General features: G+C 41.6%; 1 protein-coding gene across 2 annotated transcripts in view; it reads left to right on the top strand.

Annotated features, from left to right (window-relative positions):
- The first annotated feature begins 6,199 nt into the window (after positions 1–6,199).
- LOC109035280 (uncharacterized) overlaps positions 6,200–24,002 on the top strand; it is a 250,496-nt gene continuing 232,693 nt past the window's right edge. For both annotated transcript variants that reach the window (XM_072302795.1, XM_072302794.1), the window contains exons 1-2: positions 6,200–6,521; positions 22,239–22,617. In XM_072302795.1, coding sequence (XP_072158896.1) covers positions 22,392–22,617 — 226 coding nt within the window. In that variant the 5' untranslated portion in view covers positions 6,200–6,521; positions 22,239–22,391. The remainder of the gene's footprint in view (positions 6,522–22,238; positions 22,618–24,002) is intronic.

Genomic DNA, 24,002 nt, shown 5'->3' with positions numbered 1-24,002 from the left:
AAAGAAAGAAAAAAAAAATGAAACGAGGCGAAACGCTCGGGTGCCGGAGCGGAGAAAATCTGGAGCCCGGTGCGAGAGCTGCCGTGCTAAGGAAAAACACCGTATGAACATTCGAGAGTTGCCAAATTTCCCTCAGGTAAAGTATGCATTTTTGACGACATCCATGCACATTTGGACCGAGTTTAACAGAAAGGAACCAAGCCACATCAGCTATTGCCAAGTTTAACTGAGCAATTAAATTCTTTACAAGAAAACGTTCGTTCGGATTTCTTTAAAAATTTAAAGGAATTTGCTTCGTACCATGGAGAATTTTCCCTGAAATTTGCACGAAAATCCGCACAACCGTTTTCATGTATAAGAAATTAAATAGCCCAACTAAATTTGGCAATAGCTGATGTTGCTTGGTTCCTTTCTGTTTATCGCGGTCCATTTTTCCTTGAAATTTGCAGATATTTGAGATAAAATTGCGCACAAAATCGTCTAAAAATTTTAGAGATGAATATTTACCAATTTCTCAGTAATTTCGGGTTTTTTCGAAGGAAATTTGGCAACGTCTGAAGGCTCATAGGGCGTTTTTCCTCAGCGCGGCCGAGAGTCGGTGGGTTTTTCGCGGTGGCGACGGCAGCGACAACCCCGGAAGAGCCGGTCGAGACGAGGAGGGGAGCTGCCAAAAATGTTGACGTTTCATCGCTCACGTCGGGATCGACTCCGGTCGACAATTATTTTAAAATATGCCCGCGGGGACCCCCAGACAAATTAAGCCGACGTGACGGCCCAGACCCCGCCAACGTCGCAACCGTCTCGGCTTGCGCCTTCCCTCTCATCCCGTTGCTGTCAACTTTCGCCACCGGAGTCCCTACGAAGGAAAACAAGTACTAGGGGTTAACCCCGAAAAATCTGGTACTACCCCAATTTGAATCATAAGTTCGAAAACACACCAACTCGGATTTTCTTCGATTTTCACTTTTTTACGGTTTAGTAACACTTGGATTGCATTTTGCAAAAAGGAACCACTAGCATTGCAATGATGCTAAGATTGTGCAACTTCATCTTTTGCAATAAAATTGCGGAAATCGTGAAAAACCATGAAATTTAGATGGTAATTTTTGTCTTAAATTTACAGTTTTTAGCGAGTAAAATAGAAACTATTAATGGATAATCGGGTTTTTCCTCCAAGACAAAAGAAGTTGCACAATCTTAGCAACATCGCAATGCTAGAGGTTCCTTTTTGCAAAATGCAATTCACTTATGGATAGAAGCATCTGCACGCAAAAGGAAATTTTGAAATTGCAATCGGAAGTGCTTGAAATAGCGACGGGAAAAGGGAAGAATCTAAGTGTTTCATTGGAAATTCCAATTTTTGGCCAATTTTGAAACGGGTGACCATCCGATTTTGCGGTTTTCTTTTTTCGGTTCAGTATACCTTATACCAACAAGTTATATAAATAAATATTCAAGCGTTATTCAGGTCAAAAAATATAAATTTTTCAGGGCAGACTATGAAAAATCAGTATCTGAAAGTCGGTGAGAACGAAAACACGCCAACTCGGAAATTTTTAAACGCTTAATTCTCTGTCATCAAACATGGTGTATCGATTTCAACTTGGTGCTTTACAAAGTCTCTAAGTACTTGTCCTTTGGCACCAAAAAGGTTTTTCTTAAACTAACTTCTTCGCCCGCTGCGCAGTTTTAGGTGTTTCCTAAACAATTTTTTTTTCCGAGTTGGTGTGTTTTCGAACTCACTAATTCATTTGTTGGATGATATGGGCATTTTCAATTATTTGGCCTATTGAAAACTTTTGCTGGAGCAAAAATAAAAGTTTATTCTTATGGATAAAAGCTCAAAAGTAACTATGAGCGCATTGGCAAAGTATGAAATGCACTCCTAATTTCACAATGTGCGTAAGAAATTTGCGTTTAATTTGAGCTTCCTGCTTCAAAATCGATACTACAGCACTGGTGAATATTCTGTCATAGGAGTTGTTCCATTCAACCCTTCCACACTAGGTTGTTTCGCGATAGGTTGTTCCCTCTAACGAAATGTTCACCTGTGGCATAGGATCGCTTTTGAAGCGGGAAGCTCAAAAAAATGCAAATTTCTTACGCAGATTGTGAAGTTAGGAGTGCATTGTTATTTTTGAGCCATTTTCAATATGAAACATCCCTCATTTTTGTTCTAGCAAAATTTTACAACATGCAAGCCGATTGTGGTAGTGTCGCAACTCAAGATGGGGTAGTACTAGTAACCCAATTAATTGGTATGCTACCACAATTAATTGGACCAAGTTTATCAAAAAAGAACCAACCCACATTTTCGAAAAAGTTGAGTCAAGAATGTCTTCGAGTTCCACTAACCGTATATTTTCTCCTGCCAAAAACTGAATGTCGACAAAAAGGAATTAGTTTAAATTGTGAAGAGATTGATTCAAGTTAATTTTCTGCATTGAGCCTTACGCAGAAATAAAACTTCAAACCTCTTTCTCTCAGTTTCAACTTCATGCGGCTTGGTTCCTTTCTGGTGAACTCGGTCCAATTGGGGGTAGCACCACAATTATTAATTGAGGCACAAGCGAAATTAATTGGGAATGTCCATACCAAAACCCCTACCTTTTTTCCAAGTATCTCCCGAAAAAAAAAAAACAAACATAATCGAGCAAGAATTTTTCATAGCTGAATACATACTTTTTGATAACTTGTTCGTTTCGATCATTCAATGGTTTCATTTAAATTAAAATGAACTGTCTCCATTCTTGACCGGGCCGATGTTTGAAATTATATGTTTGTTGATCGCACAAAGACTAATGTGGAATGAAGATATGTGATTACATTCCTGAAGTAACAGCCGTTCTCTTGTCAGTCGTTCTCTTTTCCGTGCCTACTTTGGAAGGAATCAAAGGCAATATAAAATCATCCCCTAAGTTCCCGATAGCATGTCATGAATTCCACCCGACGTAGGAACGACAATGAGAACTGGTGACAACCCGACTAACCACATACCTCTTTTCCTCCGCAGTCTATTCTGGTCCAGTGACAAAATTTCAAGTGCTTGTCAACAATCTGACTGTTGAAATTGATAGACAAATTGATAGACAAAGAAGACGAAGGAAAACTAGAGCGATCCTGTTGTTGGTGGCGGATGGTTTCAATGGACAAATTAATGAGATAAAAAGCCTCTCTGACGGTGACCCACGAGAGACCCTGTAGTTAATTCATATTTCCCCCCCCCCCCCCATAGTCTATAAAAACCGTCCGTTTCAACCAATAGAATTGCTCAATTTTCCCTTCGCCTTCTTAGTCTATAGATTTGTTTATCGATTTTGAAATCAGCTTGCTGAGAGCCGTGAAGATACATGCATGCAGGAACCATGTCACAATGGATATAGTTTTTTTGTTAGTTACATATGTGCAGTTGAGAGATATTGCCAGATTTGATTGCTCCCGAAACAAATTTTCGATTTTGATCGGATCAATCGTCAAGCAATTTTTCGATTTTGATCGGATCAATCGCCAAACAAATTTTCGATTTTGATCAGATCAATCGTCAAGCAAATTTTCAATTTTGATCGGATCAATCGTCAAACAAATTTTCGATTTGGGTCGGATCAGTCTGAATCTGATCCAATGGATCCGTGTTTTTGAGAACGGGCCCCTGTTTTTGAGGTTCACTCGCACACTACCCACGGCCACTTTTGGAGCGATTTTTTTATTCTAACCGTGCGTGATTGGGTCAAAATTGGTTCTCCGCTGTATTTGTCATAAATTTCCTCGAGTTTTAAGACAAATGTTGACGAATTGGCAACGCCTGGTTTGGGCTGTAATTTTTAATCCTGACGCGTCGCGACGCTGTGACGTCATTAACGACGCTAACGGCGTGCGCCCAAGTGTTTACAAAACGCGGGGAGGTGTCAAACCTTGCTGCATCCCAGTACGCCTCCGTGCATGCATCAAAGATCCGGGACCCAATTATACATTTTACGCCACACCGGTCGCGAAACGCATCACACGGCCAATCAGAAACGTGAATCCGTCAAATTAATCAATTTTGAGGTTAAGTTTCAGCGTCGAAACAACCATGTGAATGAAACTGAAACTATTTTGGCTGGGCACCAGTTAAACTTTCCGCTGATTGGATTTACTTTTAATCCATTGCAACGTCATTGCGAAAAATCTCCGTTAAAACAGTTTGTGCCACATCGAGTCCAAACAATAATATCCTTCATTGCTACCGATGGAAATAATTCATCAATACTTTTTCCTCACATAGGCCCTAGGATGAGTTTATATACAACGTATTTAACTCAGCCTCTTTTGAACTTTTTTAAAAATTTTTCGACATATACGAAATATTGGACTTGAAACTCTTTCATCCAGCCGATTTCGTCATAAGAGGATTAAATGAGACATCTTTTCTGAGATGAAGCTCATAGTTTTCTTTTTACTTGCTAGTTGATTGATACTCAACTTGTATTTTGCCTCAAGTTGAAAATTAAAACATTTTATTTCAACACTGGTATATAGCCTTGAGGGCTCTCTCTAAATCATCCTCTAAATCAATTTTCCTCCTTTTTACAATCTGTTACATAGCAGGATTCATGACTCCAACTGCGAAAAAATCGGGCTTTCGCACGAAATTATACTACGGCATGTTTGCAAAATCAGACTGGGTAATCGAATGTCCGTATTAGACCAAACCGGATACTCGATATTTAACTGTGATTTTATTTAAATTTCTACTGAAAAATCCTTTTGATGTAAAGAATAGCGGAATGTACGGCCTTCACTCCGAATATTTCCGAGGATAGATTTTTCCTCAAATTAGCCTTCCTCTAACGAATCATTTAATTTTTTTTAAAAAAAATTCCGTCTAAAATCCGTATAAAACATAAATACAGTTACATAAAATGGTATTTATTCCGCAATTAGGCTACAGTGCTGAGGCTTAGGTGAGTTATTTGTGAGAGATCTGTTAACGATCCATCACGTGGTCTCTTTCCACGCTAGACACAACAGAAAACTGAATAAATGTCGCTGAAACGTCAACAAACCCTCGTGGTTCATCAAGTCAACCACTTATATCGACTTTTTCTCTCAGTGATTTTCACATCTCAAGTTATGGATCTCACAGAGAAAGTAACTGAATTCGTGCATTTATTATGACATAAACAAAACTGTATGGACCAAACCTCCTTTTTGCACGTATAAATTATTGAAATCGATAAATCGATTGTTCAGGATGCCAATATTTGATGTTTCAGTATGAAAACATTCATTTTGACTTCGGTGTTCCGTTTGCAGCACATTTTTAAAAGGAAATCAACCAACACATATGAGTCAAAGATTCAGAAAGTGCTTGAGATTAAGTCTCAACAATCGCACGCAGGAACCATGTATTATACATTAACGATGATAGGTTCAATCTCTCTTGTAATTCAAATGTGTTGTGTAATTTTCAACAAAAGTTAAAGCGATGTACGCATGCTTTTTAAAGTCATACTCTATAACATATAACTACGCGTGAAGTATAACGCATAACGCCTGAAGTGATAAGCGCTCCGGGGGGGGGGGGGGGGGGGGGGGGGGGGGGTTCGGATCGCGAACCGGTCAGGGGGCCACGCCGCTTAGGTACCGTGTAAATGTGAAGTTTCTTGCTAGTCATATTTGAAAATAAATTAAGAAAATATAGATGAAAAAAAAAAAATGATCAGATAAATGAATAAATAAATATAATTTGAACAAAATAGACGCATAGTAAGAAAATACTGGCATCAATTCCTACAAATTTAAATTGAGGGACTGATGCACCTTAGCAAGGTCACGAGTGATAAATTTGATGTAAATGGCGGAGGACAGTCTAAACTTATGCCTAAGGACTGCTTCACGTCACATGGTTCGGAAAATGTAAAATATTTAAAAGATAAAGCTGTTTGTAAACATTCAAAACGTTTAAAACAGTAGCAACTTACGCGCAAAGGAAAACCTGTAAATAATTTAAGACTTTTCTCTCGGACCAGTCCTCTACTGACAATGCCGTGACATTTTGCGGACAATCGGAGCAGGAGCGACAATTTAAAAAGCGCGCCACTAATTTGAATTTGGCGGCTTTATTTGGCGGGAACTCGCAGGATCAGCTGTGTGGTGCCCTCTGACGAACACGTTTGGGACTACTCGTTGCACAACATAACCTTACTACTTCGCAGCATTGCATTGTTGTTTTGTTATTCGTGCTTGCACTTTTTATCACTCCTTCTCTTTTTACGCGATTCGCGAAATGTCTTTGCACCGGTCCGCGAATGCTGATCTCCATGTGTTCAGGAATGAAGTGAATTAGTGATCGCGCGGAGCTCTAAGGATACTGAGAGGTATCGCTGTGTGTTTCGCTCTCAATCGCGAAGTATTTTTGCACATATGTCGCGGTGTGGTTTTGTTTATGTTTCGGAGTTTTTCGTGTGTTGATTTTTCCCGTCGCGTTTTCGTAACTTTTCTTGATTTGTCAGTGTTTGTCTCTTATCGGTAATGATTTTGTGAGTACACCCAGATCCACCTATTAAAACGAATCGATTTTGTTACTGTGTCTGTTGATACGGACACATGACCATGGCAACGCATGTTTCCCCCCAGCCCCATCCTTTCCCCCCGGGATTTTCGTAACATATTCCGAAAGAAAAAAAATTATTTTGGTCCTAAAAAATTGAAAGTGTCTTGACTGCAATTTCGAGCTCATTTTCAATTTCTAAAAAAATATTTCTGTTCTCACTGAGTTTACAAACCTTCCTCTCATTGACTTTCAAGTTTTCACCCGTCAAATGTTATTCTCAATTTTTTCCCTTCAGATAAATCTTGAAACTAAGGATGAACTAATATCTTTTACCATGCAAGTTTTTGCTTCACACAAGACAAATCATAATACGTCCTCTGAAATAATCCATTGATGGTGATATTTATACACTCGAAAGTTGCGTGTGAGCGTAACCTTAAATCAATCACACCATGTGTTTTTTTAGATTTTAGAAATTTTCAGTACCATCTTGCTGAAAGAGGGTGAATGGTTCTCTAATTAGGGGTGCATGTCCTTTCAAGTTGTTTGCACTACGAATGTAAGCAATATCCTTTTCAGGAATGAGCTACTTGAAAAAGTTATTCAGAAACTGTCTTGCTGCTTGACCACACGTGAACATTATTTGCACCATAATTAAGGCGGCCTGATTGCCTCTCAAGTTTTTTGTGATACTTAGTTCTCTGGCTCACAGTTTTGCTTAGTTTTGTTATGTATCAGACTTGATTTATCTAACAAAACTTATATATTTAGCGTGGAAGAATGAACTGAGATAAGTTTGTTTACATTTTTCGGAGCCGTCACTTCTTTGATGGGATTGAAGTCTTTTTTTATTCAGTATGTTATGTACAGGAGTGAAAACTTTTTCTCGACATTCCTCATTCGTGTGTACTTATGTCCTTATCATGCAGGAATGAATATGTGCATGCTTGTCCCAGGACAAGATTTTTAACTGTCCAGAACTGTGGAAGAATGCCGTATAAATATTCAAATGTTTCCAAATTTCCCCTGATAAAATTTAATTTTAGAAGAAAGCTATCCTTATTTTTCCTTAAAATCTTCATATTATTTGTTAGATTAAAAGTGCAAACAAAATTGTCTGAAAAATTGATTTCAAAATATTTACGACTGTCCCAATAAATTCATATTTTACCCAAAGAAATTTGTCAATGCCTGAGGGCTCACACGTGGTTTTTACTCAGCACAGCACAAAAGAGTAGACTATATATTGAATTTTTGAATTTTTTTCGTATTTTCCCCATTTCGCACAATGGACTTCCAATGGCTTGTAACTGACCCACTACCGGTACAAATGCAAATACTTAGTCGAACAGCTGTCCATGACAGTAGAATTTTTGTTAATCCTGTAAACTTTCATTTGTGATTACCACTGAAGGCCTGGAGTTCTCGATTGAAATTTTATCGATGTATCAACCTGGTGTGAGGAAGGGGGGGCGGCGGTTGATAAAGTAGCATCTGAGTGGTTTCTCCTCAGCACAGCACAAAAGAGTAGACTATATTTTCAATTTTTGAATTTTTTTCGTATTTTCCCCATTTTGCATAATGGACTTCCAATGGCCTGTAACTGACCCACTTCCGGTACAAATGCAAATACTTAGTCAAACAGCTGTCTCCGACAGTAGAATTTTTGTTAATCCTGTAAACTTTCATCGGTGATTGCTACTGAAGGCTTGGAGTCCTCGTTTGAAATTGTATCGATGTATCAACCTGTTGTGGGGGGGGGGGGGGGGGGGAGGGGGGGGCTGTTGATAAAGTAGCATCTGAGCAAGGAGCCCAATAAAGGTCGGGTAGTCTAAGGTGCCAACATGGATTCCTTGCTGATTCAGAGCTTAATGTTGTATATCTAAGCTTCAACCTTGGGAGTGTCATAAAGATTCCGGCCATCGTGCATCCATAGCCACACGCGGGCTCGGGCGATTGTGTAAGCGCATTTGAACGTGGACGCTCTCTCGCCCGGCTTATGAATGGTGGGCTCTGACTAGCCGTCACTGAGAATTCGGCAATCAGATCGTCGGGGGGCCAACGTCACGGCTACGAGTTGGATTGCGTAGGTCGTGGCTGGTTCTATCGTAGTCTAGCCACGTTCGTTCCGTTGAAAACGGATTTTTTTGTCGAAGTTAACGGCAATTTTTTTCGGAAAAATTTTGGAATCGCTTGATGTGAATTTCATTATCATTTTCTTTCCAACGTGCTCATAATTTCTGCATATTTTAATGAAACTAATTGTGCATACCAAATTTTTTACAAAAATTAACGATTACCCACCTACAACGTTCAAGAAAGAAAATTACGAAGATCAATTTTATTTTTTTTAAAAAAGTCTAATTTTCCTTTCAATAATTCTCATTTTTTTTTTTACAAAAATAATTTTTTTCTCTCGAAAAATCAATTCCGTTATAAAAATATAAATTCTTCCTAAAAAGTCAATTTATAAAATGATTGATATGAACTTTAAAACAAAGTAAAATTTCCGCTCAAAAATTGTACCTACTGTACATTTTTGATAATTTTTCCGATTATCGTTGCCGCACAAAATCATTTTCGCACATATAATTTTCTGTAGTATGTGGCAACGTCGAGAAAACTATGAGGCATATTTAAGAAAAATGAGTGAATTTGTGTCTTCGGTTTTTAAAGGTAGGAAGAAAATTATGACATGGAAGTAGAACCCATTTTTGAACACATGAAGTGCATAAGTTTGTTTAAAATGATCAGGAGCATAGCTCCATCTCCCACGACTTGTTTGTTCCTTCAAACTCAACTTCAAACCCACCTTCAAACTAGGGTCTTCAAAGAGGCTCATCGATGGAACTGTTGACTGTTGCCTTTCAAAGATCGTCGACCCGACGATCTTTGAAGGTAACCGATGTATCCGAGATACATCACAGATCAGATCTTGAAATTTTCAAGGAATTCCGTGTAGAAATGGCTGAGAAATAGAAGAGTTGGTGCCAATTTGAGAGCCCCAGTTTGTAAGTGGGCCGGACGCTTATGCATCAGTAAGAGGGAGCATGGCTATCCTGCTCAGCTGCTGTGCGATGCTGCCAGATGTTTGAGATCTGATTCGTGCGGCTACGACAATCGGAAAAATTACCACAAATGTACTCTGTGCTGAGAGGATATTCTGCCAAATATCCGTCGTAAGCCTCACCACGGTTTCACGCTGCCCGTTAAGTGGCGCGGAAGTGAAGCTGGAGGATAGGTAATTAGGTCCCTCAGCTGGAGACACGGTCCCCCTCGCATTCGGTCGCAGCAGATGACGTCCTGTGTCCTGGACGAGGAGCAGGCGTCCGCGCTTGGCCGAGCCGCGGGGGCCGGGGGGGAGGGGGGGGGGGGCGAAACCAAGGGCGCTCTCCCTCTCGAAAAACCTCGCTGGGTCCCCACTTACGGTGATATTCGGGGGCCTCCCGGTCCTGGTATAACGTGCCCTCGCGGAACTGAATGCGACCTCGAAGATCCGAGTCCAGGACCGCCACAATGATGCAACACCTCAGTTCAGTTCCGCGGGTCCCCGCTGACTTATTTTTAAATTTTGGGTATGCATTCTTGAGCCTGCGATTGGCCCCTTGTTCCCCGGTTCCGCGGTTGAAGTCTCCGCGGAGGCTTCAGTGCAATAACCGCGCACATTGAGGGGAGGTCAAGTTCATCTCAGCGACCTAAACTTGACTGTTTTTACGTATCTCTAATGTTAAAGTGAATACTGAATATCGACGGCTTAAGTCCGCACTCATATATTTCGTTTGCGGTGTCTGGAAATCGCCGCCTCTACACTGAAAAAAAAATTGCTAAAATACGGTGACAAATCACCAAATTAGTAAAATCAACCCGGTGTTCTTAATCTATTTTGATGAGTTGTCACCTTTTTTCACCATTTCATGTGTTAATTTTAGCAGTTTTTTTTTTTCAGTGTATGTATTTTTTCAAAGGAGAGCAAATCGACATCATTCCTTGAAGTTTTTGCAGAATTTTCTTCGCACAGAGAAGAAAAATCACGGCAGTTTTAAAGAATTGCCGTTGAGTAGTTTCCCGTTTAAAAAATAAAGTATGACAGGAAGTCTGCGACGCGACGTCGCAAACCGAGCTATGTGATTGCCGACTTACACCGTCGATATGCACCACGGAGAAAACAACTTCGTGTTAGGGTTCGAAGTTCAGGTTATACGGATCTCTGAAGTTCTCGGATTGTGCATCCGGGAAACTTGATCTCCAGGAGCCGCGGAAATTCGGAAAATTCGTCTGAAGTACTCCGGTTTGAACTTTCAAGGAGGTAACCGAAGTACTTCAGATGTATTTCCCGAACCTCGGCAGCTGGACCGCAAATTTTCGGATGCACTATCCGAAAGCTTCAGAGATCCATAATGATGGCGTAAATGCGAAACCGCGTTTCTCCGTTTGGCACGTCGCAGACTTCCGATCATACTTTATTTTTTCTTCAAAAAATTGGCAACTTGATTTCCAGAAATCTTCCTTGATTTTTCTTCTCTATTACCAGAATAGTCCGCAGAAATTTCAAAATATATACCCAGTTGAATTGTTTCTCTCTCGAAATAATAAAATAGGAACAGACATTTTGGAACAAAGCAATGGCGATACGTGATAGCCATCGATATGACCTAAACTTCGGGTTCCACCCATGAAGTTTTTTTTCTCCATATGGAGCCGAGAGGACATCACGATACTGAAAAATTTGCGCTGAAATACGCGTTTCAACTTTAGTTTTCAGCAAAAAATGGGATTGTTACGTCTAGGAGCATATTTCTTCCTCCGGAAATTTTCTTTTTAGAAACCCTGAATTTTCACGGGATAAGGGACCTTCGTCCATGAAGGAAATTTTCGTCGCGTAAGATCGAAAAAGCGGTTTTAGACATTTTGACCGAAAAAGCTCACACGTATCCCATAAATTAAGTTGAGATCGTTTTATTTCAGTTCATAGCGTCTTTTCTCTCCAAATCATACGCTTTCTTGCAGTAGGTGTATTTTTTTCTGAGCTGCGATGAAAATTCCCGGACCGTTAAAAAAATACCCCTAATTAATGGGTGGTCCTTTTATTTTCTTCTCGAAAATTCAAGGAAAAAGAAGGTGAACAAGGGTCTTTCGCATAAATCACTCTCACTTTTGTGTGCTGGGCCTAACCTCATTTTTATCGCTCGGATCTCAAATCAGTTTTATTGCCGAGAGTTAATCGTTTCCCTCCCTCGGTCCACCGAATTTTCGCAATTTTCAGCAAAATTAGGACTTGAGCGCAAACGACACCGGTTGAGAACGTCCCGAACCATACGAGCGTAATAAATTAAAATGCGCCCTCCCACTTTTCCTGAAGTTCGCTTTTACGACCCGAACGGACGAAATGGCGCGGCGTCGTTTAGCATATCCCTAATGCAGATTTTTGACCTTGTCATAACACAGCCGTGCTGAGGAAAAACGCCGTATGAGCATTCGAGTGTTGCCAAATTTCCTCTAAGAAAATATCCATTTTTGAAGACAGCTATTAATATTTATCCCTGGAATTTTCAGCATTTTTAGATCAAATTTCGAAGAAAATCCTCCCAAAAATCGGAGGAGAGATATTCACAAATTTTCCCTAAACATCCGTTGTTTCTCGAAGGAAATTTGGCAACGCCTTATGGCTCATACGGCGTTTTTTTTTGCACGTCAGAACAGCCGTCTCTCCGAGATTGATCGTGCAGAAGTGTGCTCATTATTTCGTGCTTAAGGGTCCAGAAATGCTATAGAATCAGCGCGGTTAAATAAACTGTGAAAAGCAATTGAAAATCCAAGCCCACGTCACTCGAAGACGAATGAAAGAAATGAAGAGCGAAAAATCGGCGCTTCACCGATCTCTGCAACATTGTGTATGAAATCACCCACGCTCACTCATAGATCCGCAATCTCTCGTCTGTCCTCTCTTGACTTGTATCCTCCAATCTTTTATATATGTTCGAATGAGACTATTCACAAGAAACAGATGTACGTGTCGCAAAATTCAATATTTAGATATTGATATCGCAGCTTCGGCAACATGAGGTCGAAACTCTCATGAAAAGGGGGCAGGCCCCGAAAATCCTCAGCCCTACCAGGGCTGGATTAGAAGGTGACCACATGGACTGAGGCCCATGGCGGCAAATCTAGGGGGCGGCAAATTTTGCAATTTTTTTAAATGTAGGTATAAAAAAATCGGATTTAGAAAAAAAAAAAATTACAAACGAGAAAAGGCTACAAAATCTCTCATTTCCTGAGAGTACAGTAATTTCTAATTTTGTCGTCTTTCAGTGGTACAAAAGACAGTATCTTTAATTCGTCGAGTTAAGAGAGAAATCAAACACACAAATTGGCCCGGAACGGCGCGACTTAAGGAGAAATGATGACGAGGACTTGAGATGAAAAGGAGAAGCCCTCGGCGCGTCAATCGGCATGTAACACATATTAGCGCCTACAAGACTGCACGAATACTACACGCATTGCATAAAACACAGTGCGGTTATTGTGGTCAGCGTGAAACGCATAGCGCCTACAAGACTGCGTGAATACTTCACGCATTGCGCCAAACACGGTGCGGTCGGCGCGGCGGCGGAAGTTAAAATCATTGAACCAAATTTTGTGTTTGTTCTTTCATAATTTTTTCGTTCATTTCTCATGAATGGAAGGCATTGTCCTTAAGAGATAGGTCCACGAAACTTGACTTTCGCGCATAGTTCCGTGACCTTTTTCTAGTAGTGTTGACAGGGCTTTCCCAAAAAATGTGTTCAACACGAGTAAACGCGTCTTATGCACCCCTCCCCCACTGGCACGTTCACTTGATGGTTTTCACTGATGATTAAAAAGTCTCCTATGAAAAGTCTATAAAGCGGAGGCATTTAGGCTCTTTTACAGCGAGGAACAACACGCTCAATCTTCTAACACCTGGTGGCGCTCACCAGCTTTTGAATTTCCAATCTTCTTATTTACATTGTAAACGCAGCCATTTCATGTCGCGCGCAGATACATCAACTAACTCGTTTTCACGTTCTTTTTATCGTTCCAAGTTAGTTGTCTCGGGTATCCTTTTTCCCCCCCTTTTCGTGGGGCATTTCGCAAGGATGTCATGTCCAAAACTTAAGTCTTCCCAATTCTTTGCTACACATACACATACGTCGGCAATGGCGGTCTCAGTGATGCCTTTGGTGTTGTGGCCGCCCATGCGATACCTCTTGCGAATGTCGCCTCTCGCCTTTGGCTCTCTTGCTCTTTCGCTCGCGTGTAACTAAATCCTCCATTCCTTTCAGTGCCGTCTTCCTCTGGCGCCCAGCAATTTCCTACATACATTTCCACGTGAGCCTTATTCTACATATAAAGCCATACTCTCTGGGGCTCATCTGGAAATAAAGATATGCCCTTAGCGACGATTTTACCCCGCACCCATTCGCCGTAAGTACGTTCCAGTTACGTACCCCATTATTTTTTCGCGTCTCCCGGGAACCTTGACTCGGCGCTCACGACGAATACCTTATTGCCGTTTAGTTTGTGCGACTCTGCACTCTGCACCCGCTTTTCCGCAACCTTTTAATAGTCCCGTTTGCACGCTGTTCCTCGCGGCGGGATCGAGTCGAGAAAATTGAGCGCTTCGCAAGGACAACTAAGTTGCGATTTTGCCATACTGGAAAAAAAATCTAGGTGTATTTATTAAGAAAAGGGTAAAATTACCAATAATTCAGGGTTCTATTTGATCCCAGTTTTTTCTTGGTAAGATTACCATTTATGAAATTGGTAATTTCACCGAGAAATCTCGGTAAAATGATTGAACCTTCTCGGTATTTTTACTGGACCTTGGTAAAAATGCCAATATTTTTTATCGACTGTGGTAGAACTACCGAGATAAAATGGCAAAGTTACCGGGAATTGATTACCAATAAAAGTGGTATCCTTATACCTGAAAAAACAGTAAAAATACCGGTTTTTAGGTAAGCTTACCCGTCTGTTTTGGTAAAATTACCAATAATTGGTAAAAGAAAGTGAGATGGTAAAGGTACCAACGGACCTTGGTAAAAACGCCGAGAATTTTTTTCAGTGCAGTGTTCGAAATTCAGCTCTGAGCTTCAGGAGCCGTGTCCCATAAAGCTCGATTTTTAGGGGTCATTGAATATTTTTTCGGGGCCAAATTAACTTTTTGCCTATGTATCACATCGCATTTAATGAAAAGTTAGAATCCGGTGCCGTGTATCGAAATTTCAAAAAATAACCAAACAGAGAAATTAGGATTTTTTTTTTTAGAGGAAGGCGGAAATTGTTAGGGGTCACGTTGGCGCAGAGCCTTCATTTTTAGGCGCCATGACCGATTTTTTTAGGCGCATTTGGTGCGTTGGCGCCTGTGAGTTTCGAACAGTGGATTTTGCCCACCGTTCCTAGGTAAAATTTCGCTAGAATCAGGTTTATGTTCAAGGAATACTGTGGTAAAAAAAGTATCTCGGATCTAGAGTCCGGACTCTTAAAAGTTTGACGAAAAAAAAAAAAAAAAAATCTTGATTCAATCGGACTTTGGCTCCAATCGAAAGTCAAACCTCCTAATTTCAGCGGATTCCTTTCGATTCAAGCAGAAATCCGATTGAATCAAGAGTATCCTTTCCTGTAAGATTTTTTTACGAGTCTGGACTCCGGACCCAAGAGACTTTTATTCCAGTTTATATGTTCATTATTTCTAACGTGTTCAATGTTCTGGTTTTATTTGACACCAACTCTCAACCTCACCAAAAGCTCCTCAAATTGAACCAGTAATTTTGACAAGAGACTGTCAGGAGAATTTTGTTGCACGAGTTTGTGGATGCTGTGAGTAGGATTGGTGATGCCACTATTTCGCCTTCCAGGAACGCGCGTTGCATACTCTCTCAGTTGAAGGCGAACACGAATTGCATTGACTCTACTGTAAAAAATATCCGGGTGGGTTTGGGTTCTTGATGCGCCTTGAGCAGTGATACCACTATTTTATCTTCCAGGAACGCGCGTTGCATACTCTCTCAGTTGAAGGCGAACACGAATTGCATTGACTTTACTGTAAATAATATCCGGGTAGGTTTGGGTTCTTGATGTGCCTTGAGCAGTGATACCACTATTTCACCTTCCAGGAACGTGCGCTGCATACCCTCTCAGTTGAAGGCGAACTCGGATTGTAAACTCGCAAACACCACAAATCGTGTAAATCCGGAAAATGTTTATCTTCATCGTGAAGTTTCAAAATTTGCTACAACGAGAAGTCATGAGATACTCGGTTAATTGCTGATACACGCTAAAATATAGACTTTTTTCTACGAGCGTGGAATGCACTATCACTATAGATGGAATCACAGAATGTTTTTTTTTATTTTCAAAGAGCAAGTATCTCCGTCATCATCGACTGTAGAAATCTTGACATTCGGACGGATCTAGTTATTTTTTGCTTATCGGAACTCAATTCTTATCCGACTCATTATCCAATTACATGTAGGTTGTGTCGTTTTCTTTGATCCTAGTGACAACAAGACGTTTAGCAGCGCAAACTGCTCCTGAAATTTCGGTCGCACCGAAATATAACTCAAGAGCAAGTACTCCGCGAGAAAATCCGAACGCGGAACGGAAGATTAATTGAAACTGCTCGGCCTTGGTAATGGGATCATTATTTACATTATGGCGTAGGAGTATGGCCCATTCATTCCTCAGTTTCGGTGAACGTGGATCGTGGAACGGGGCCCAGGGGGTCGTTAAACAATCGCCTGCGGTTCTCCGTCCGAAGGCAAAACATCGTATGAACCCTTCCATGTTGCCAAATCACCCCGATAAATCATGAGTTTTTCGAAAACCTTCTGAAGATTTTCCTTCGAATTTTCCAGAGAACTTTGCTCGCAATTCAATTCAGTGCACCTAAAAATGTCAAGGAAAATCATCTTTAAATTTTTTTCGAATAGAATGTTTTATCTGAGAAAATTTGGAAGTTTTTGAATGCTCATAAGCCTTTTTCGAGGCATGGCAGCATTTGCGCGTGTGTCATTCTGTTGTGCTAAAAAAGAACGCCGTATGAACATTCGAGCGTTGCCGAATTCCCCCGAATAAAATATGTATTTTTGATGAAAGTTATGCATATTTTCTCCTAAAATTCTCAGATATTTTAGATCAAATTGCCGGGAAAATCGGCGGAAAAATATTCTCGATTTTCCCTGTAAATTCGGTTTTTGATGAAGGAAATGTGGCAACGCCTGACCGCTCATACGTTTTTGTCCCTTAGCTCGGCGTTATTTCCGCCGCCCGAGCGTATTGTCATCCGCGCTTACGTCATCGTTCACGGATCGGGCGTTATTAGTGGGTGCGGGCCGTGTTTGATTGGCCATTAAACGGGGTGTAATCAGTGAACAGTGATCAGTAGCGGCGGGGGAATGTAATGATCCACTTCGATCTTCAACCTGATCGCAGCGCTCAGATTGTGTGATTTGACGTTTGTTCAATCGCATGACGTTTAAATAAATCATGGTGTTTAAGGGCCGTACTGCAAGTCGCTCTTTGAAAAGCTTCTTTACTTGGGGCCTGAGGGGCCTATTTGGTTTAACATTGTGGCTAATCTCATTCTGCTGACTATCTCATTCTCACTGGATTAGAGGACGCCTGTCCTATATCCTCAGGAAAATGTTGAGGAGCAGAAGCTGTTAAAGGAGCTACTCTGGCATGCTGAAGAAGAACGTCTTATGGACATTTGAGAGTTGCCAAATTTCCTCGAATGAAACACGTATTTTTTAAGGAATTTATGAATATTTTTCCTTGAATTTTTCAGATATTTTAGATTGAATTGCGAACCAAATCGTCCGAAAAATTTGAGTAATGATCCTCACAATTTTCCAAGTAAATTCGTTTTTTATTGGAAGAAATATTGCAACGCCTGAAGGCTCATACGGCGTTCTTCTTTAGCACGGCAGTACTATGAGCACGGCCACCGAATCATGGAGAAACCAGGCAATACCGGGATTTGTCGAACGAAAGAGATAGCGGAAAATTTCGGGATTCGTTGCGACCGTGCGACGATTTGTCGAAAAAACAATATTTTTAGGTCGAATTCATCGCAAACAACCTATGCAAGCGCAGCGAGAGTTAAACGAACTGATAGGAATCTTGAACTTGTCCAGAGAGCTTTCCTTCTTACAAGGAGGAAACTTTTTTCCTAGGACCGGTTTTTGCTTGTGTGCGTGGTCTCTCGACCACCGTCCTGGTCTGCCCCAAGAGGTCTCTGGCACAGCACGATGCTCTATGTCCGTCCGGTCGACGTCACCACAAGCTTTTTTCTGTAATATGAACACAGGTCATAGGAAATATTTTTATCAATCGCTTAGATTGGCGGATTGATACCAATTAATTGTTTCAAATCAGCCGATCTGACCCATCGAGTAGATGTTTTGCAGATTATTTACAGAATGACCTATATGATAGAAGGTAGCTGTCTATCTACAATGGAGATGCTCCTTGTGTGAGGAATTTGCGATTTGACTGATGATTCTTATGTAAAAATTCGCGAGAAACACGATGTGCCACTGGTTTTCTCTGAAATCAACTCCTAAGCTCAAAAAAAGCTCTCAAGTTGAGGCCAAAATAGAGGGGATATCCCACCCTACCGTGAGAGTCCATGTCTACATCAAGACAAACTCTCCATGCAAAGATAGGGAGCAAATACATTAGCAGGGTTGGCGTGTTTTTAGTTTTAGGAGTCCCCAAATAAAGTGGCAGTCCTGTCAATGTATTTGCTCTGTATCTTTGCATGGAGAGTTTGTCTTGACGTAGACGTGGACTCTCACGGTAAGGTGGGATATCCCCTCCATTTTGGTCTCAACTTGAGAGCTTTTTTTGAGCTTTAGAGTTGATTTCAGAGAAACCAGTGGCACCATCGTGTTTCTCACGAATTTTTACATAAGAATCATCAGTCATTACCCAGGTCATCGAGAAGAAAAGGGCGGTCAGCCAGGAGCTGCACTTGGTGTTTGTGGATCTTCAGAAAGCTTATGACAGCGTGCCGTTAGTGAAGTTTTGGGAAGCCTTGGAAAAAAGGGGTTTTAGCAAAGGACTTGTGGGGGCAATTAAATCATTTTATAACGGGACGATAGCAAAAATTAAATGTCGTGGAGAGTTGTCCGGAGGTTTTTTCGTCACAAAAGGGCTAAAACAAGGCTGTTGTTTGTCACCAACACTATTTAAGGTATACCTAGAGCACGTTTTAGAGGAATGGAAAAAGAAGGTTGCAGGAATGGGCGTTCCACTCCTTGATGGGCAGACCCTTTATACTCTATGCTTTGCCGATGACCAGATCGTTGTAGCTCAAGATGAGGAAGATGCAGATTACATGACGCGGAAGTTGGTCGAAGAATATCGGAAATGGGGCATGGACGTTAGTGTGTCCAAGACAGAGAAGCTGGTCGTGGGAGCAGCGCATCAACGGCAAAGCATAGAGCTTGAGGATGGACGGCGCATCGAAGAGTGTGACGAGTATAAGTATCTCGGTGTTTGGCTCGATCAGGATGGAAGGATGGATAGAGCAATTAAGGACAGGATCATCCAGGGCAGGAGAGCCATCGCGATGCTGAACGGGGTGCTCTGGGATCAGAGCATCTCAAAGGCAAACAAGCACCGGATATATGACGCCATCGTTAAAAGTATCGTGCTCTATGGTAGTGAAGTGTGGCCTTTGACGAAAAGAACGCAAGAAATGTTGAGGGCAACTGAAATGGATTTTTGGCGGCGATCTGCCGGCATTTCGAGACGGGACCGTGTCCGTAATGAGAGAATTCGCCAGGTGATGAAGGTTGAGAAAGATATCGTGCACGACGTCATGTCCAGGCAGTTATGCTGGTATGGACATGTGCAAAGAATGTCGGAGGAGAGGTTGCCCAAACAAGTTTTGGATTGGGTACCACCTGGGAAGAGGCGACGGGGACGTCCCGTAAAGGGTTGGCGGCAGGGCGTTGACAAAGAGATGTTGCGGTGTCAGTTGCCCGATAACCTCTGGGAAGACAGGCATATGTGGCGCTTGGGTGTCGTAGAACGCCAGAGTGCGTTATAAAGCGACTTTATATATATATCATCAGTCAAATCGCAAATCCCTCACACATGCAACATCTCCATTATCTCGATCATGTACGACTGATATCGATCAATCGTAACAATCGTTCCAACCTTGATCGGTCTCGCAACTTGTGTCCAGTAGCAAGGAATATCTCTGTTTTGAAGTGCTTTGAAGGGCACTGTCTCCTTGCTTTCCCGTTTTTATCATTCTGCGATCTACATATTCTCAGCTACCTTCAACAGTAATTATCGTCAATTAAGACTTTCAGTGGATTGTCAATCGTCTTTCTTTTTTCCTCCTCTTTTTTCTGCGAAAACTTGTATTGCTTCGCCGATTGGAGAGTACTTATTGGCAACTATCGACTTGCTTGTAATACTTACGCTAATGGATCGAATATAAATTGACAGGGTTGCCTCAGTCAGGAAATTTTAAAAGTCAGGAAAACCGGGAAATGTCAGGGAAAATTTGTTAAATCTCCTTTGTTTGCCCTCTAAAATGGGTTTGAGGTTTCGAACTACAAATTTTGCCTGAAAACTATCTTCAATTATGTCCCCCTTAATCATTTACCATATCTGCAATTGTCAAGGAATTTCATCAAAATGTGTCAAGGAAATCAGGGAAATGTCAGGGAATTTCATTTTCCAAATTCTGTGGCAACCCTGAAATGAACTGAATTTCGCAATTAAGAACTACAATTTCTAGCTCACAATCAGTTCAGGTTAGGAACAATCTTTGCTACATTACTATCCCTATGCACTTAAGCGTTTTTACGGATGGGTCTGATATTGCAGTTCCAAATTGAAAAATGTCGTCTAAATGAAGAAGTTTAACGACATTTTTATAAAATCAAGGAAAAGACGTTTGAAGTTGGAAAGGTGCATATGATTATATGATTATGATGTATTTATGAGTTCCTTAAAATATTTTCGTAGCGAATTGATGAGGGAAAAATATAAGAAACAAAATTGGACCAAAATCGTTATTTTAAAGAGGCTCTCGCTACTATCCCTGTCGGTAGGTGTAAGAATTTTGTTGTTTCGACGAAGTAAATTAAAAGTGTCCATTATGAAGTATGCCCGCCGCTTCTTCGACGGCCCCCCCCTCCCCCCACTTCCTCCAGAAGAACGCTTTGCCCGGCGGTAGGGTGGCTTGACACACTAACGTTTCATCGCAATTTAACACACGCTAATGAAAAACAGTAGGGAGCGGGCTCGTTTTAAGCTCATCACACCATCATGAAGTGATGAACCTCGAAGCGCAGGGCTTTTAGTTCAAGCTCTTGATTCATGCTCAGTTGGAAGATAATTGATTGAGCCCCCCCCCCCCTCCTCCTCCGGTTCTTAGTTTAAGTACCTTGTAGAGTCAACAACTTTTTGACTCATCGATCGATAGATTTGGTCTCCTTGATGATCTCGTTCAGAGGCATATCTCTCATGTATACTAATCAAACAGTGTGTTAGTCCTATTCCAAAGCCACTGGCGGTTTAATTCACTGTCTCCGGTTTGAAGCGTATTTTTACGAATTTCCCCCGACCCTCTTTCCTTCCTAAAATTGACCGAGGATCCCCTAAAAATTCCATTATCGGAAGCATGTTTTTGTCATGGTCATGATCAGTATATCATGATTCGCATATGCCTTTCAATTTTTTTCTCGTTCAGCGAAGGGATGAAATATCTTCAGACCTTGCACAAGATATCCGTTTGGGGATCCAAATTGCTCGATCGGTATTCCAAACCTTTAGGTGAATTATTTTGGAAAAATCTGAATTTCAGGCTACAGATAGACCATCGAAGAATGTTATTCGTACCGAAAATCGCCCTCCAAAATCTCAAAACAAAGTCATAAGTACCATTTCCAATTAACCATCGATATGGATATATTGAAATTGGTTGCAAAAGTGGAAACAGCACTTCTGACTTTATTTCAAGATTTTGGAAGATGATTTTCAGCAGGAACATTCTTCAATGCTTTATCTACAGATTAAAATTCAGATTTTCCCAAAATCATTAGCCTAAAGATTAAAATTTGAGTTATATCGATCGTAATTAGAATGCATTGCACAAGAGCTTAAGACCCACCTTAAACCACATTAAGACACCACAGCGCCGTCTCCACTCGTCAAAATGGCGTCAAAATGGAAGCTCAAAATGAATCGATTTCAACGACAAGTGGCTTTAAAGCGTCTAGCCCACTTACAAACTGGGGCTCTCAAACTGGCACCAATTCCTCTATTTCTCAGCCATTTCTGCACGGAATTCCTTGAAAATTTCAAGATCTGATCCGTGATGTATCTCGAACACATCGGATACCTTCAAAGATCGTCGGCCCGACGATCTTTGAAAGGCAACAGTCATCAGTTCCATCGATGAGCCTCTTTGAAGCCCCTATCCTAATTTGAAGGTTGGCTGGACGCTTAAGTCGGGACTTGATGCGATTGATGAGTGTTGCAACTCAAAATAGAGCTGCGCGACTCTTTCTTAATCAACAATCGCGAACAGATCGTATTTCGCGATTCACTTTGAGCTTCCATTTTGACGCCATTTCGACGAGTGGACACAGGGCTTAAGTGCGAGGTCTGGATGGTATTTTATTTCAATCCGGACGTTTTGTTCTCCTTACAGTGTCTGTGATATGTGCCTAAGTGCGCGGGATCCGATTGAAGTCGCCGCGTGGGAATCGGCGGTGCGGAGTGTCGTCTCGGATTACCCGAAAGCTGTGTAGCGGCATGCCCGTGGCCGCGTCGGCGTGCGCAAAATGCTTTGTTCCCGCGAATAATGGCAGGGAAAAGTGAAGAATGGAAGAAGCCAAGCGACCAAGGACGGAGCGGCCAAACGCCGTCCCCAACCCCGAGTCGCGCCTCTGGCCGCCTCTCCGACAGGATCAAGTTCTTCGACAAAGTCTGGTCATCCGGTTCTGCGAGTCCCCGCAAAGTTGAGCTTCCGAGCCCCCGGACCGCCGAGACCGCGAGTCCACCGTCGATAGAGCTTCCACCGCCAATCGGTAAATCCACCTACACAGAAAAAGAAGTATCGCAATCCCGACTATACTTCTAGCTGATTTTGGCGCCAGATATTAGAGTAGTTGCGCAAGCCAGAGGTATGGTTAAGTCAGCTGAAAGAGTGGTTGGATCAACCATACCTCTACACGAAGAAATAAACTTCGTGCGTGGGACCCGAAGTTAAGGTCATATGGATCTCTGAAGTTTTCGGATCACGCATCCAAGAACTTGAGGTCCAACTGTCGAAGTTCGGGTCAGACATCTGAAGTACTTAGGTATGTATCGGACACTTCAGATGTGTGACCCGAACCCTTCGGTATGTACCTAAGTACTTCAGATGTCTGACCCGAACTTCGGGAACTGGACCTCAAGTTTTCGGATGCGAGACCCGAAAACTTCAGAGATCCATATGACCTCAACTTCGGGTCCCATGCACGACATTTTTTTTTCCGTGTAGCTGGTGCCCTCACAGTCAGCATAAGTGTGGTTAGATTAACTACATATACCGCTGGCTGGTGCCTTTATACTTCTAGCAAAATTACCTGTAAAGACGTTAATAGCCTGAGTAGCTGAATGTCTCAAAATTATAATAACTAACTAACTAACTAGATAGTGTAACTACTCTAATGGTTGTCGCCAAAATCAGCTAGAAGTATAGTTGAGATCGTGATACTATTACTTTCTCGCTCCCCTGGGGTAGAAGAAGTATTGTCATTCTCCAAGAGGGCCCCGGGGGGGGGGGGGGGGGGGTGAGGGTTGAAATTTTCTCAGTGGAAAAGTTCAGCGGGAAAGAATCGACCAACATTTTTGACTATGACAGGGTGTCTACTCTGCCGTGCTGAGGAAGAACGCCGTATGAACATTCGAGGGTTGTCAAATTTCCTCCGGTAAAATGATTATTGTTGAGGAAAGTTGTGAACATTTTTCCTTCAAATTTCCAGGAAATTTGTGCAAAATTACGAAAAAAATCATCTGGAAATCTGGACGAGAAACATTAATGAATTCACTAGGAAATTTGAGTTTTATCAAAGGAGATTTGGCAACGCCTGAAGGTTCATACGGCGTTCTTCCTTAGCACGGCAGCACTGCACGGAAAAACTGCGGATATACTGAAAAAGCACGGATTGCTGCCGTCATAGCGGAGAGAGCAGTGAGTGCATTTCGGTATGAGCCATGATTAGCATATGATTTTATGTGTCTCGAGGTTCATTCCAGCACGCACTTATTGCTCTCTTCGCTATCACGGTAGATTGCGGAATAAGGTGGGTACGAAGTACCGAAAAGGTTCCGAAATTTGAGATTTTCATGTTAAACTCTGGATATGGACATTTCTAATTAATTGTATTAGAACCGCAACTCAAATTGGGGTAGTGCCGCTACATTTGGG

Source organism: Bemisia tabaci, chromosome 7 (assembly GCF_918797505.1).
Source record: "Bemisia tabaci chromosome 7, PGI_BMITA_v3".
NCBI classification, from domain to species: domain Eukaryota; kingdom Metazoa; phylum Arthropoda; class Insecta; order Hemiptera; family Aleyrodidae; genus Bemisia; species Bemisia tabaci.
Note: the sequence above shows the minus strand (reverse complement) of the source record. Positions and strands in the feature narration are given on the sequence as shown.